The sequence below is a fragment of the Thamnophis elegans genome, chromosome 7 (genome assembly GCF_009769535.1).
Source record: "Thamnophis elegans isolate rThaEle1 chromosome 7, rThaEle1.pri, whole genome shotgun sequence".
NCBI classification, from domain to species: domain Eukaryota; kingdom Metazoa; phylum Chordata; class Lepidosauria; order Squamata; family Colubridae; genus Thamnophis; species Thamnophis elegans.
In genome coordinates, this window is record NC_045547.1 from 23,612,451 (window position 1) to 23,629,690 (window position 17,240).

The window sequence follows — 17,240 nt, forward strand, 5'->3', positions numbered from 1 at the left end:
CTCTGGGAGAGCCATTCATTGTCCACCTATAGCCTTACTCTCAAGTCGACCTTTGTTCTTTAGCTGTTCCCTTCATCTGGCAACTTTGCGCATGCACACACTGGGAACGGTCTCCAGCTGTTCGTCAGCCTCACTGATGTCTGACTCCAAAGGCAGCTGATAACTGCCATAAGGCCCTGGCCCCCTCTCTGCCTGCGACACAGAGCCCTCATTAGAGCTTTCCCCAGACTCCAGGACTGGCCCATGTTCCTCCCCAACCCTCTCACTGTCCAAATCTGTTGCCAGCTCTGCTCCATAACACAAACATAACCATTTCCATCCAAATGGTGGGAAAGTTAAAATCAAAACAAAGACTGAGTAGCAATTGCTCATTGCTTGTAGTAAAATCAACACTGCTACACACCCAGGTCTCTTTTTTCTCTCTGTAGAAATATGTCCGTATCAGAAAAGCATGGTTGCAGGGGAAGTGATTTGTTTCCTGCACAGATGCAGTTGCGTGGTCATGCTTACCACTGAACGTTGGACTAAAATGTCCTGTCACTGTAACCAGCCCTCCGAATGGCTCAAGACAGCCTGATGAATGTGCATCTGTGGCTTCCTAAAACATAAACCTGTCATCCGCCTAATAACTGGTTCCTGAAATGTGAAAGACCAGGCATTAAGATGTGTTTCTCCTTACCAATACAATCGCCTCCATCCCAGTCACAAGCAGAGTTGTTACAGGCTTTATCACAATAACCATCTTTAATCCACGAACCCGGACATCCTTCAGCACAGTTGGGCACAGGCCAAGTCAAATAAACCTGAAAATGGTTAGAAAGACAGGATGTTTTCACATTCATGGTTTTTCAACAAGTAGCTTAAACTCACCCTCTATGTAGAGCAGACTGGTCTGCATCTGCCAAGAATATAATGCTAACCTTGATTTATATGTGGACAAACATGTTCTTGTTGTTCCTTCATGTGACAGCAAAAAAGAAAAAGAAAAAAACTCAAAATCCAGATTCTCAGAGTAAAAGAAAAAGGCTTCATATGTCTTATCTAAAATTCCTAAGAAACCCAGTAATCTCTAAGTGATTCAGTTATCTGACAAACTTAAAATTGCCGAGCAGTTCCTAAGTATCCATACATTTTAAATTAACATGTTAATCTTTACACAACCATCTGGTTAAAAACATTTTAATGTCCTCTATGGGGAAAACCCCCTGGTGCTAGCCTTCATTAATTACAACAAGTTTTAATTTCTATTTTCCAAAATAAAATATTCATATTTATGCAATTAGGATTTCAGCCATTTCCTATCTATCCTTTCTTAAAAAAAAACTTTATTCTGTCTTTATTAGTTTTATAAATAAGTCAAGGTGGACAGCATCAGCAGGTTCTGACCATTTCTGGAGAATAGGTAGCGGAAATTTTGAGTTCAGAGAACTGGTAAATACCACCTCTGACTGGCCCCGTCCCCATCTATTCTCTGCCTCCCACATCCCAGCTGATTAGGAGGGACTGGGGATTTTGCAGTAACCTTCCCCTGAAGTGAGGAGAGAATGGAGATTTTAGTTTCCTTCCCCTGCCACACCTAGCAAGCCATGCCCACCACGCCCAAGCCATGCCCACAGAACCGGTAGTAAAAAAAAATTGGACCCCATCACTGGACAGCATACTCTCCTTCCTCCTTTTCATTACCTCTTTATAGGATGTGAGCAGACAGCTGGTTGGAGAATGCTGCCTCCCTATTGTTCCATGTGTCTGACAACTCCTATATAAAGAGCTGTCAGGTGGCAAATGTTGTTGTTGCCAGTTCGGGAGTTGCCTTTGCCTTGTTAACTTGTTGGAATAAAGGTTGTTTTGTTGCTGTGCAACCTGCCTCACCACAGTTCCTGCCTGCCTAAGTTCTCCATACAGAGCAAAGTGCATCTTATGGAGCAAATAATACGGTAAATGGTCAGTTTGCCCATCAAAATATTGGCAAAGGCAAACTGGAGAACCAGTTCGGTCTAGTGGTTAAGGCACCAGGCTAAAAACCAGGGGACTGCAAATTTTAATCCCGTTTTAGGAATGAAAGCCAGCTGGGCAACTTTGGGTCAGTCCCTCTCTCTCAGGCGACCCGTTTCACAAGTTTGTTATGGGAAAAATAGGAGGAGGAAGGAATATTAGGTATATTATCCACTTTGAGTTATTTATGGAAATAATAAAGGCGAGATTTAAAAAAAAAAATCTTTTAAAATGTAAATAAGAAATGATGGAATCCTAATTACAAAAATGTGAATATTTTATTTTGGAAAGTAGATACTAAAATGTAAATTTGTCTTTAAATAAAGCTTGAGGCCCTAGTGATTTTAATTACCACCATTATGTTGTTTTCCTGGGAACAATATATAAATGGTTTACCATTGCACTTTTTTTCCAGATTATTTCTGTCATGTCTCACCAAGACTACAGCCCTGATCTTCTGGTGGTCTCTTATCAGTGGTGGGTTGCAGGCGGTATGCCCCAGTACAGGCATACCGGAGCCAGCCCAGAGCACCAGATACTCTTCCAGTACAGTGCTCCAGAGGGCCCACCTGCCCGCCTGAGCTCCTTACCAGTGTTTAAAGGCTTCTGCGCTTCCACGCAGGTGCATGGCACATACAGCGCCTGCGTGATGCTCCACGGAGCAGCTGGAGTGTCGCAGAGCATCACAAAAGTGCTAAAAAGCATGCACATACTGCGGGCGCCCATGAGGACACCGCCGGCCCCGTTCCAACCATACTGGAATGGGATTTGAAACCCACCACTGTCTCTCATCCATGTGTTAACTAGGTGATAAACCATCATCTAGCTGGGCAAACAGTCCCTAGGTAGCAAGCTATAACTAGATCTTATTTAAACCATCTTTTAGTCATAGTAAATTGTTGTGGCCCAGTAGGAGCCGTTGGAGCTGCCGACAGACTCTGATAGCGAGAGACCCTATGAGTCAGCTCTGGATAATGTGGAGGACCCTGGGCAGGGTTCAGACTCCGAGCAGGGCCCAGAGAGGCTGGTTGGCTACCAGGAGGCGCCTGAGGCATGGAGCAGTGGTGAAAGCCAAAGGGAGTTTGTCCCTGATGTCAGGCCCTGGAGCAGTGGGGAGGAGCAAAGGGAGTTAGTCCCGGACGCCAGGCAGAGATGGGCAGATAAGCGCTGGCAGCAATTACGGAGACATAGAAGATAATTGGGCCCAGGTGGTTGTGAGTAGGCTCCTCCCAAGAGAGTATATAAGAAGAGACTTTGGGAGGAGACCTTTTGCAGGACACAACCGTTATACTAAAGCTGGAGAAGCTCTTGTGTGTATTTCTTATCTGTGGGAGTCTGGGTTGCTGCCAAAGTCTTGTCTGTGAGTAATTACTGTGAATAAATTGGCTAACAGTAGCCTTGTGTCAGTGTGACTCACCGTACGGAGGGTGGGGGGGGGGTCAGAACAGTAAATAATCTGTGAATGTTTAATGCATACAAAACAGATAAATTGTTTTAAGATGCATGTTTTCTAATCTAAAGAAATGTGTTAAACATACCCATTTCTAGGGATTTGTCATGTTTGGAACGTGTCCTAAAAGTATTGCTTTCCTGGTTCTCAATGAAAGAGTAGTACGACATAAACTTAGTTTATTTAATTATCTATACAACCATCTGAATACACTAGAGGGATCCCTAACAAATAGCTATCAATTAAGCAGAGGAAGTACAAAAGAATAGACTTGTTTTCACCAAGGAAGTTCACTCTGAATTTAAGTTGACCCTAAACCTTGAAGAGATGAGAAGAAAAAAAAAGTCTATAAACATAAGAAAAAAAAATCCTGTATAGGGCCAAGGTTCTTACCTTGTCAACCTAGAGTTACCAGATGTAGCTAAAAGCAGTCCTTGACATGGATAGTCTTTTGAATTGCAACCATTCATTCAGGGACCATTCAAAATTACAAAGCTGCTGAATGAGGGGGACTTATGAATGGCCTATGAAGCTGCAGTTGTGTGATTGCCATCCGTAACCTTCCCTGCCAGCAGGGGAAATTGGAAGTCAATCCCACCACTTTTTCTCTCAAGGAACCACACTATAAGTGCAGCATCACCACCCCACTTGCCTGCCTTCTGCAGCACTTGCCCATGGTCTTCGCAAGCCCACACATGGCCTTCGCCAGCTTGCCAATGCTCCCCTGGCACTTGTCCATTGCCACCCCGTGCTCTGTAGAATGACCCACAGCCCCCACTAGCAATAGCATTCAGACTTCACAGTGTTTTACCGTCCTCTCTAAGCAGTTTACAGAATGAGCATATTGCCCCCAACAATCTGGATCCTCATTTTACTGACCTCGGAAGGATTGAAGGCTGAATCAACCTTGAGCCAGTCAGGATTGAATTACTGGCATTCAGGAGAATTAGCCTGCAATACTGCATTCTAACCACTGCGCCACCAGTGCAGTGGTTAGAATGCTCCCTAGCACCTATTTGCAGCACCTTCCCCCAACACCTTTGCACCCTCCACATTTTGTAACACCTGCCAAAGCACTCGTTACATCCTCTGCACTGCTTGCCTATGACTCCCACCTCTTCCTGCTTAATGATTTGCAGAGTCCTGGAGTTATGGCTGAAACTGGAAACTAGGACTACCGGAATTGCTGCAATGCGCTCACGTAACATTATGCTTTATGACCTTATTGCTTAGCGATAGAAATTCCAGTCCCTATTGCTATTACAACCTGAAGATTACCTGAATTTCTCCCTCCCCAGTAAATATGTGTATATAACACTCTTGTATGTGTATATCTGTAGGTATATACCTCTCTCTCTCTGATAGAATCATCCCAGAGGAAATCTATCTATATGTTTGCTAAGAGGTGACACTGACTTGATGGCAGATAATCAATGAGTCAATCATTAAAATAAGTGACCCTCTATCTGTATGCAACAACCATTCTCTTTCACACACAAACCTTTCTTGTACACAAAAGTACAGACACCATAGTTTCCTTACTGCATCCAGAAGAAACAGCAAAAAGGAATGCAACAGAAGTCAGATATGGGGAAAGGACAAATAGAGTGGGAAGGGGGATGAAAGGAGAACAAAACTGGTGGGAGACGAGGTATGGGACCCAGGTAACCAAGGAAAGAAAAGAAACAGGAGATCTCTGATTAGATGTTACAAATCAGGATACATTCAGCAGTCAACCAACTCCATTCAATCATTCACTCATCTTCACAGGGATCCACATTCCATAGTCTGCCATTGGCCCATCCTATGTTTCCCACAACTGCTTTTCTCTGAAATTAAGACCCCCACCACTCTCATCTCACACATAAGTATTTTGGGAAGGGGATAGGAACTCCTCTTCCTATGGCTATTATGGGATGATTAGGGAGAAGCTGGGCTAGAAGAAAGGCTTTTTTGAGCTATCAAATCCTATGCCTCAAATTGTTTTGCAGTGAACTTACCTTTTGACCTTTGGAGTGGCTATAGAAATCATCAGGCCAGACATCCTTCCCAAACATCACATCGTCATTTAAATAAACGAACTTCTGGGACAGACCTTTAATACGGTGAATATGGCTTTCAATGGCAGGGGAACTAAAGGTGGGCAGATGACTCATATTCTGGAATATGTCCTAGATTAGTAAAGCAAAAATAAAAACACTTTACTTGTAAAAATTATATATTAAAACATGCTTCAAAACATATTGTCAAATGTTTGGAGAAGCTCTTTAATTGCTTTCCTATATACTGACAGCAATGACAGTAGGAAAACATGAATGTATTTTAACATCTCTCTTACAAGAATAGTTGATTTTTAAAAAAAATAAGAGCATGGTAATATCATCATTCTTATAATGAGTGCATTTTGCCACTATGTTCTCAGGTGAAGGTCAAAATGGAAGAGGCTGTGTCATTTCTTTCAAAATACCTTTAGCCCAGGAAATGAAATCATGATTTGGAAGACTCTCCATTTATCCTAGGCACATCACACCAAGATTGTTTTACAGCAAACCATAATATCTGAAGGGAAGAGTCACCTTTCACAAAAAGCCAAAAGCAGGAACCCATATGGTAGATAAGAGTTATGTGTGAATCAAATAATTAGTCCGTGCCTCCATACCTACAGTAAATTCACCAACAATTTTTTATCTTGTGATAATTTAAAACAAGTTTATCGCATATTACTGAAGCTAGGATGTGATAACTTGTCTTCCAGTATTTGAGGGGCTGTCAGAGAGGAGATTGACTTATTCTCCAAAGTACCAGGGCAGTACAAGAAGTAATGGGTGGAAGAGAGATCCAATCTAGAAGGAGACATTTCCTGACAGGTTAACGGATTAAATCAAACGAACAACCTGCCTCCCAGAGGGTTGGTGCTCCATCTCCAGAGGCTTTTAGGAACAGACTAGATAACCATTGACCAGGATGTTATAAGGCCATGATGGCGAATCTATGGCACGCGTGCCACAGGTGGCACACGGAGCCATATTTGGTGGTACGCCAGCCATCAGCTCCGGCACGTGCATGATTTTTCACCCTTCCAGAGGGCCGAGGGAGGCCGTTTTTGCCCTCCCCAGGCTTCAGGAAAGCCTCCGGAACCTGGGGAGGGCGAAAAGCGGGCCCAACGGCCCAACCGGAAGTTCATTCCTGAAATTCCGGTTGGCCCACTGGGGTTGTTTTTCGCCCTCCCCAGGCTTCAGGAAAGCCTCCGGAGCCTGGGGATAGGTCACACATGCATGCACGGTGGGGTCGCATGCGCAGGTGGGTGGGGAATTGGGTTGGCATGCACAAACACAATTTTGGCACACCATAAGAAAGATTTGCCGTCACTGATATAAGGTCTCCTGCCCTTGAGTCAGGAGTTGGACTAGAAGCCCTTTGAGGTCCTTTCCTACGATTCGATGTTATATGTTCCGCTTTGTTTTCAAAAATCATTGTGAAGTTCAACCACTATTTTAGATCAGGCAGCACTGCCAGCTGTGGTAAGCAACCTAGAAACAAAAATTACCATGTTCCACATGAGAAAAATGGGGGGGGGGAGGAAGAAGGGTTTACTAAAATATATGCCACTCATTCAGGCTGCAATAAATCAAGGTTGTCCAACTTGGTGTTTTGATTTGTGAGTATTTGAAGACAAAAAGTTCAGGAAGATTGTACTAACATATTTTTCCATGAGCTGTGAATGCTGCCCTCGTCTCCTTCACCTAACCTATTGATGTCACAAACGTCTTCTTTTTTTTTTACTTTATGCAAGAAGTAGAGGTTTCCAAAAACATTTACCTGATGTGTTACTATAGTAACCCGAGGGCTGTCCAAATTGAGCCAGGAAGGAATCTGCCCATTTGTGACTATGAAGATATGCCGTACCCAGGGGGCGTGCCTCTCTATGGATCGCAATGAGTACCGCAACTCTTCATTGTCTTCAAAGCGGCTGGGTGAAATATCTTCATCCTGCTTAGACTATTGGAAGAGCAATTGACTTTCTCAACATACATATACTTGGACTATAGCTCCCATTCTCTCTCTAGCCATCTGGTTGAAAATGATATCTTGTCGTCCAAAATATCTACTCTACAGATACACAATTCACTGTTTCTAGTTATTTTTCATCAAACTATAAAATGTAATTGTCATCAAATCTGAAAAAAAAAAATTTGTTTCTCATACATTCACAAATACACATTTCTCATAAATATCATTAGTGTTATATATTATCCTTTAACATTTATGCTTCCATTCTTTCCCTAAAGATGTAATACTTTATTCAAGTTTGCTTTCCTGCCATCCTGTACATGTATCTTATATTACAACCTTACTTCTTCTTCCCTTTCTTTCTCCTACCCACCCTTCTTCTCTTTCTTTCCTCCTCTCCTTTCTCTTTTCTTCTTTCCCTTCCTCTCCCCTACTCCTCCCCTCTTCCCCCCTTTCCTGCCCTCTCTCCCACTCTTACCACCCCTCCCTTCCTTCTTCTCCTTTACCCTTCCTTCCTTCCCTCTCCTTTCCTCTTCTCTCCTCTCCTCCTCTCTCCCTTCCCACCTTCCATTGTTGTTGTTTTCATATTTTCTTTACTCTGATATATTTTTGGGATGGCGTTCGAGCAAACCTGGATCTGTATTTACATACCACTCTTAATTTCCCTCTTCTTCCTTTTATTTTACATTATAGTGCTTCCACACATAAGATCTTTTAAACATATATTTGTGTATTAATACCATTCTATTTTCTACTTCTTTCTCCCTCCTTCTTTTAAAGGAAATCTGAAAAATGTTCAATGTTTTTTTCCTTACTTGAAGAATTTTGCTTACCTGGCTGATGGCACTGAGATCCCACAATAAATAAGCTGGATTAAGGGTGAGTTCTTTTCCTTCTATAGTCATATTCTTCTTTGCTTGTTTGTTCAGCTCTTGGAAAACCTTAGGATCAATCAGTTGCAAGAGTGCTACACTGGCTTCAGAATAAAGCTGCAACTGTATGGAAAAGCAACATTTTCAGACTCTGGAATGAAATTAGTTATTTTTCTCCCTTTTTCACAACTCACATGGCTTTCTATTATATCTGCTACAATACATAGATTTGGCACCAATATACAACCCTGTTTTTGGAAGTACTAATAAGCCTAGTTATTAGATTAAAAATGACAAACTATTATTTGACAAAGAATTTATATAGAAAAGCAACACAAGAGAGGAGAAAAGTATGAAAACATAATTTGTTTCCAATTCAAGTTCTGCTTCAGAAGGTCAATTGTGCTAAATCCTGTATCAGCTGGTTTCTTTGATATTCTTTACATTAGGATCTATAAATCTGGATTTATTTTTAATTAAAATAAACACTTTATAATCCTTACATTATATCTCCCCAAACAATACATTATTTATCCTTAGTATCATATTGAGATACCAAACAATACCTTGTAATGAAACTTCCAAACAAACTATTTAACTGTGCACAGTATTCTCCAAAGCATTTGAACTTAGCTTAAAGCAGTGTTTCGTGACTTCAGGAACTTTAAGAAGTGTGGACTTCAACTCCCAGAATTCCCCAGACAGGATAAAACTTAGTTACACAGGTTAAGAAATACTGACTTAAAGCACAGAGAAAAGTGAGATAAAGGAAAGGAAAACAAATCCGTTTGTTGATCTTCCTCAGTCATTATTACAAGCATGTTGCAAGGTAGGAAAACATTTGATCTGCTATTTTTGTCACTTGCCACCAGTTATTTTAGATGTCTGCTTTCAGAAAAGGCAAGTGGTTGATTTTGCATCAGAGAGCAGTAAAAATAGAAAATTGATGTTTTTATCCTCAGATAAAGCATATGCCAGATGTATTTGGGAGGGGGGAATGGAAATTATGGGGAAAAAACCAGCAAAAACAGCTAAAATGGTATTGATCTAACCTGCCTCAGTATAAACCTATTATAAATGATCAGGATGAAAATAAGTAACAAATTGAATCTCCTTCGTACTAAAATCCATTTTGAAGTTTGCTATCCATTTGCTTTTTAAAAAAAAATTCTGTTTCCTTTCCACTGTTACCTAAAAGAATTTTCAAACTGGAAAAAAGTCACAGCTGGGATGTTCACAGATATTGCTTTTATACATGAGCATATTACATAAAATTAAGAACAGGGCAAATTTACAAAACAAGCAATTTTGATAAACGGGGGAAGGGTACGTTTTTTCAATTGAATGCCGTAAATGCCACACACTAAAAGAAACCCATGTACGTGTAATCTTTCAGTGCTAATTAATCTAAAAGAACATATAGCTTCTTAGGTGAACAATGTCTATCTGAAACTAGACTAAGAACTTTATTAAATACAGTCTTCCTTGACTTACAACTACAATTGGAACCAGAATTTTCATTGCTAAGGCCCTTAAGTGAGCTGTGTCCAATTTTACAATCTTTTTTGTCATCACTACTTTTGTTAAGTGAATCACGATTGCTAAATGAATCGGGCTTCCCTCATTGACTTAACAGTGTTGTGGCCAGTGGCCAGCAGAGCTGGCAGCAGAGTCGGGCAGTGAGTAGGCTGGGGAGGAACATGGGCCTGGAGGCTAGGGAAGGCTTGGACGAGCCTCTGCGTTGGAGGCAGGGACAGTGCCGAGGCTGTCTGGTAGTGATCAGGTGCCTACAGAGCTAGACAGCAGTGAGGCAGAGGAAGAGCTAGAGCCTGTTCCTAGTATACGCATGCGCAGAGCTGCCAGACGAAGGGAACAACTAAGGAACAAGGTTCAACTTGGGAGTAAGTTCACAGGTGGATGGTGATTGGCGCCTCCCATAGGAAATAAAAGCGGAGCAAACGGGGAGTGAGCTTTTGCAGAAAACAATTCATTCATTTGGGCGTTAGATTTATTTCAGGAGTATGAAGATCTGTCCGTGAATCTCAGAGACTCTGTGCCCAGCCTTTCCTTGCACAGCATCTTTGGAAAACATTTACATGGCAGCTTTCCAAGATAGATAAAGTCTATAGTCATAAATATTCCTTTGAAAGACTACAAGGCCTTGCTGAATGTGAATGATAGGAATTCACATTGGTTTAATAAAAAGGGGTGTTGTCGGGACCAGGATTCTGCCTCATACTTTTTGGGAAGCCTAGGTCAGAACAAACAGAAGCTGGCTGGGAAGGTTGAAAATGGGGAATGGGATACTGCAAGTATTCTAGATACGTAGCCCAACACCCAATTTCTTATCATGTGACATTTGGGAATACTACAATGGTTGTAAGTGCAAGGATCTGTTGTAAGTCCCTTTTTCAGTGCTATTGTAACCTGCAAGATGTCATTAGCGGTAGTAAGCTGAAGACTACTGTAAAACATTTTGATTTCCTTAGAAAACCAGACAATTCTGGCAAAGCAGAACCATGATATTATAAAATATACTTGCCTTGCCTGCTTATTCAGCTATCATAAATGGAAGGTAACTTAGCTTTGAACCAGAATTATTAAAACAGACCTTTCCCCTTTCCTTTCCCACATTTGTTTACTTCATCCATTTCATTCAATCATAAATGTAAGACCAGCTGTCACTTATGACACTTTAAGACTGTGGATGATTGATATTCTCTTGCTACCGGATAGCTCCAAATATGATTCATGACATCTACCGTTAGGACAATCTGATAAATCTCTGTCTTTCCAGGGCATTATCTTCTAGACAATCTGATGAAAGACTAGCGTCCTTGGAGTTAAGACCAAGGTGAGTTATGAAGACACTCTCCAAAAATAATGCTACAGATTGCAAAACCGCCCCCAGAAACCTTGTATGACTTTACAAGCTCAACAATGTCACACGGTCCTTTCTGCAGTTATATATATTTATATCGTGTTCAAAAGTTCCATTCCATGTGGGAATGTTGCATTAATTTATCTGTTGTCCAGCAACATATACCTTCCTAAATATCAAAGAATCCCATATACAGCAATGATTCCCAGTTTAAGACCAGGGAACTTGTAGAAAACTGGCAAGGTTTGACAGATAATTCTCTTAACGCTGGCACTACTTTTTAAATATCCAGCCTCTTGGGGGTAAGCTTATGAGATTGTTGGTAATTAACCCCATGTTTTAAATTTAAGTAAAAAATAGTTTTAATTTTTGACATGGATTTTTTTAAAAAAATTGGGATCTGATGGGATATAAGGAGATTCAATTTGTAAACTATCCTAATATTTAGATACGTTACATGATAATTCTACAAATTCCTAGGTGAGACTTCTGAATGCTGTAATCCACTATAGCAATGGCAAAATGTTTAGGACCTCCTGTTTTGTGGACTTGACAAACATCAAAACAGGAGATCCTAAACGTTTTGCCATCACTATAGTGGATTATATATATAATATGACCTATATGGAGCCAACTACATTTTCTTTGTGATGAATCATAATCTCTTTGAAATACAGTGTCTGTAGGTTGGGAGTAGAATTATAGTTCAAAATGTATTTTTCATATGGGAAAATGAAAATTGGGAAAATTCTGGGGAAGCCAACTCAGTATTCAAATGTATATGATAAGGCTACAGTGACACCTAGTGATCAGACATAAAAATCTATGGTTATTTTTTGTATCTACCGTATATACTCGAGTATAAGCCGACCCGAATATAAGCCGAGGCACCTAATTTTACCCCAAAAAGCTGGAAAAGTTATTGACTCGAGTATAAGCCTAGGGTGGGAAATGCAGCAGCTACCGGTAAATTTCAAAAATAAAAATAGATACCAATAATGTTTTTGAATATTTATTTCCTCCCCTGGAGTGGGGAGGGAATGTGGCTTTCATAGTATCCTTCCCCTGGAGTGGGGAGGAATTGGGGATTTTGCAGTATCCTACCCCTGTAGTGGGGAGGGAATGTGGCTTTCATAGTATCCTATCCCTGGAGTGGGGAGGATTTGGGGGATTTCATAGTATCCTTCCCCTGGAGTGGGGAGGATTTGGGGGATTTCATAGTATCCTTCCCCTGGAGTGGGGAGGATTTGGGGGATTTCATAGTATCCTTCCCCTGGAGTGGGGAGGATTTGGGGGATTTCATAGTATCCTTCCCCTGGAGTGGGGAGGATTTGGGGGATTTCATAGTATCCTACCCCTGGAGTGGGGAGGATTTGGGGGATTTCATAGTATCCTTCCCCTGGAGTGGGGAGGATTTGGGGGATTTCATAGTATCCTACCCCTGGAGTGGGGAGGATTTGGGGGATTTCATAGTATCCTTCCCCTGGAGTGGGGAGGATTTGGGGGATTTCATAGTATCCTTCCCCTGGAGTGGGGAGGATTTGGGGGATTTCATAGTATCCTTCCCCTGGAGTGGGGAGGATTTGGGGGATTTCATAGTATCCTTCCCTGGAGTGGGGAGGATTTGGGGGATTTCATAGTATCCTACCCCTGGAGTGGGGAGGATTTGGGGGATTTCATAGTATCCTACCCCTGGAGTGGGGAGGATTTGGGGGATTTCATAGTATCCTACCCCTGGAGTGGGGAGGATTTGGGGGATTTCATAGTATCCTACCCCTGGAGTGGGGAGGATTTGGGGGATTTCATAGTATCCTACCCCTGGAGTGGGGAGGATTTGGGGGATTTCATAGTATCCTACCCCTGGAGTGGGGAGGATTTGGGGGATTTCATAGTATCCTTCCCCTGGAGTGGGGAGGATTTGGGGGATTTCATAGTATCCTTCCCCTGGAGTGGGGAGGATTTGGGGGATTTCATAGTATCCTACCCCTGGAGTGGGGAGGATTTGGGGGATTTCATAGTATCCTACCCCTGGAGTGGGGAGGATTTGGGGGATTTCATAGTATACTAAGTCAGAAATAACATTGCTGCGTAGCCAGGAGTGTGTCTCAGTCACTTAAACCTCATACATAAATCATTGTACGAGGCGCTCGACGGCACCTCTTACCTGCCACGGGTCCCACCAGGACCGGCCAGAGGCACAGCAAGCTCCGGAACCAGAGCGGGAGCCTCCGCCGCATGGCTCAGCTCCGCCAGGGACGCATCCGGCAAGGGGAAAGCGGGGTCCCCTCTCGCGCAGCGGGTGGAGGGCGCGGGGCGGCGGCAGGGCTGGGCTGCCTCCGGGTCCTGCCTCCCGGAGCCCTGGGGCGGCCGCGGGAGTCCGTGGGCAGCGGGGCTCGCTCGGCTTCCAGCAGGGAGGAGAAGGGGGGCTTCCCGGAGCCGCGCGCTCGGCAAGCTCGCCGCTCAACTCAGCGCCAGTGCGCCTTCATCTCCGAGCGCCCAGCGGAAGGGCCAAGCCGCTCGCCTCGGAGCCGCTGGAGCTGGGACGCCGCCTCCACCGCGGAATTTGCTCCAACTCAGCCGCTCCGGCCCATTGTCAGCCGGCTGGTCCCTGCCTTCCCTCCCCTCCTCTCTCTAGCTTAAAGAGACACCGACTTGCCTCGGCTGGAAGCCGGGCACGGGGAGGAGTTGGCGCCAGCCCGGGGAGGGGGCTGCGAGCGGGCGGGCGGGGGGACGGGAGGTAAAAGGCTGGATGGGTTTGGTTGCCAAACCGAGGCGGCTCGCTCGGGGCTCTTCCCTCTCTCCCCACGGGTGGGCAGCGGCCGGAGTTTCCACAAATGCCGCTCCCCGCATTTTTCTGGACGGGGTCTCGCAGGAAGGAATCCCCTCCTCCTCCAACAGGCAACAGCACTGCCGGATCCAGTTGTAGACTCGAGTATAAGCCGAGCCGGCTTTTTTCAGCCCAAAAAGTGGGCTGAAAAACTCGGCTTATACTCGAGTATATACGGTACTAAGAAGTAAATGCAATATTTGTCTCAAGAAGAGTAATAGAACAAACTAACATCCCTTCTCCCAATTCTGCCACGCGTTTAATTAAATCCTAAATTTAAATAACATGTGGCTGTTAAAAACTTGGAATTCTTGGAAACATTTCCATAGATATTCAACCAACCTTTAAAGTGGTCAACATCAACTGTCTCAGGTTCAATTTTGGATACGAAGGGAGGTCAGTTCACCCTTTCGTCTGTGTGTTTGAGAGGGCATTGTGCTGCTGATATGTTAAGAGTTTTAAACTTGTGTTTTTATTATGCATGTATATGTTAGTTGGCTAGGGCTGTTTTATATAGTATACAAAGGCATATAAATGTTGAAAATGAGTGAATAAATAAATCAGCACTTGGTTCCTGTTATCCTGCAATTTCTTAATTATAGTACTATGTTTTTCCAATGAATTGATACATCATGGTAAGATAGGATAGCTTTATGGATCTCCAAGTTTTCAAATTTCAGTTTTGATTTTAGGAGTATTCTTCCTTTAATATTGGGCAGGATAAAATAAATGTGATAGAGAAGAACAGAAAACGAAAGATAGTATTTAGTAGAGGGCATATCCTATTATTTATAATTGTGAGGCCGAGTGAGCTCCCGTTACTTGTCCCAGCTTCTGCCAACCTAGCAGTTCGAAAGCATGTAAAAATGCAAGTAGAAAAATAGGAGCCATCTTTAGTAGGAAGGTAACAGAGTTCCGTGCACCTTTGGCATTTGGTCATGTTAGCCACATGACCACGGAGATGTCTTCAGACAGCGCTGGCTCTTCAGCTTTGAAATGGAGATAAGCACCGCCCCTTAGAGTTGGGAACGACTAGCACATATGTGCGAGGGGAACCTTTACCTTTTACCTTATTGAATTGGCAGTTTCATTCTCAGGTTCCCACCATCCTACCTGTTTTATTTTGGAAACAAGGACTTCTGGCAGCTTTGCTCTTAGCTGGTTTGTCTCTTTGTAAGTAAGCGGAAATCCTTTCAGCAACACCAAATCTTGCATTATCACTAAACCTGGAACTTCTTTATCGGTAGTCTGAAAGAAGAAGAAAAATTCATCTGAGAAAGAATGTATAAAGAATCTTGGAATTCTGCCTGTCTGTCCATCAGCACAATAACTCTTTCAAAGACTGAAGCAAATGAAACCAAATTCTGGGGCCTGCGGGACCAACTAGAAAAGGAAAGGGTGGAATGAAAAATGGACCAGATCTAACTTAGTGCTACAGATAAGCAAATCCCTAAATTTTCTCAATGATCCTTATGGGAAGAGGCAATTGGATAGCATCTCAATGTCAAAAACATCTACTGTAACCGCTTTCCCGATTTTTAGCAATGCACGTGCACGCACATACAATATGAAGAAATGCAGAAATACATACAGGTAATCCTTGATTTACAACCATTAGTTGTACGTTAGTGACAACTAATTCAAAGTTACAACACTGGAAAAAAAATTACTCATGACTGTTTTTCACACCAACAGTTGCAGCATCCCCCTGGTCATGTGATCACGTGATCAAAATTCAAACACTTTGCAAGTGGCATGTATTTATAGTGGTGGCAATGTCTCAGGATCATGTGATCACTTAGTGCTACCTTCTGACCAAAGCCAATGGAGAAGCCAGATGAACTAAACCACCATGTTATTAACTTAACTGCAGTGATTCACTAAACAATGGTGGCAAGAAAGATTGTAAAATGGAGCAAAATTCACTTAACAATGTCTTGCTTACTAAAGGAAACATTGTGGCTCAATTGTGGTCATAAATAGAGGATTACCTGCATGCATGAATACAAGCAGGTATAACATTCAACAGAAGAAAATAGAGACCTCACCTATGACCACAGTTGCTAAAGGGATGGGAAAGCATTTCAGAGTCATGTTCTGTAGGTTTTTCCCATCTTGATTTATTTAAAAATGTCCTAATTTCTTCCCAGAGCTGAACTCAACCATATTTGGGGAGACGTTCAAGCATGTTTAAACATTAAGATAAAAGGTAAAGGTTCCCCTGCACATATGTGCTAGTTGTTCCCGACTCTAGGGGGCGGTGCTCATCTCTGTTCCAAAGCCGAAGAGCCAGCGCTATCTGAAGATGTCTCCGTGGTCATGTGGCCGGCATGACTAAATGCTGAAGGCGCACAGAACACTGTTACCTTCCCACCAAAGGTGGTCCCTATTTTTCTACTTGCATTTTTACATGCTTTTGAGCTGCTAGGCTGGCAGAAGCTGGGACAAGTAATGGGAGCTCACTCCATTACGCAGTGCTAAGGATTCGAACCGCCAAACTTTCTGATCCACAAGCTCACCGTCTTAGCCACTGAGCCACCATGTCCCTCCTGTTTAAACATTATATAGAGACTTTTCACTTACAAATATCACAAAATATTAAAACAAAAGAGATTTAAAATTAGTGGCTTGGTTTTCCTGACAAAATATTTGGCTGCAATTCACAATTTATTACAAGCATATACATTAATTTTCCAGCAAATGTTTGGGAACATACCAAATATCCCCTCCATGCCGTTTGCTTGATACTCTCCTTCAACATTAGAGAATGGGCATCTTCAGCTGAAAGAATAAGGAATTCAAATTCCAATCGTTTCATAGGTTGTTAAGTGTTTCAAAAGGTAAAACTAAGATTTTACATATATTTTCCAGGAGCATGTTTTAAAGCATGGGAGAATGGAGATGACAATTCTATTAAGCTACATCATGCTACAGTTCTCTATCTTCAAAAATGAACCCAGAGAGCCATTTCTTCCCAAATACTCTGTATAAACAAAAGCATACTAGTATTCTTTAATTAAGGCTAGGTAGGAAGGCCACAGCTCCTCATTCCTTTTTTTGATGGGAGGTGGGAAGATATCTTCAAATCAATGTTGACTCTGAGCAATTGCCTTAATAAAACCCTGCAGATTTTTTGGGCAAGTTTTTTGGAAGCAGTTTGCACTGCCTCTTTCCCAAGGATAAGAGAGTGACTGGCCCAAAGTCACC

The 17,240-nt window shown here is 42.6% G+C and overlaps 1 protein-coding gene across 1 annotated transcript in view; it reads right to left on the bottom strand.

The window, feature by feature from the left end:
• GNPTAB (N-acetylglucosamine-1-phosphate transferase subunits alpha and beta) overlaps nt 1-17,240 on the bottom strand; it is a 45,667-nt gene that overhangs the window by 16,674 nt on the left and 11,753 nt on the right. Inside the window, exons 6-11 of the mRNA XM_032221328.1 lie at nt 16,750-16,814; nt 15,147-15,281; nt 8,287-8,448; nt 7,262-7,441; nt 5,443-5,613; nt 680-803 (exon numbers count right to left, since the gene is read on the bottom strand). Of these exons, the coding sequence (XP_032077219.1) occupies nt 680-803; nt 5,443-5,613; nt 7,262-7,441; nt 8,287-8,448; nt 15,147-15,281; nt 16,750-16,814 (837 nt within the window). The remainder of the gene's footprint in view (nt 1-679; nt 804-5,442; nt 5,614-7,261; nt 7,442-8,286; nt 8,449-15,146; nt 15,282-16,749; nt 16,815-17,240) is intronic.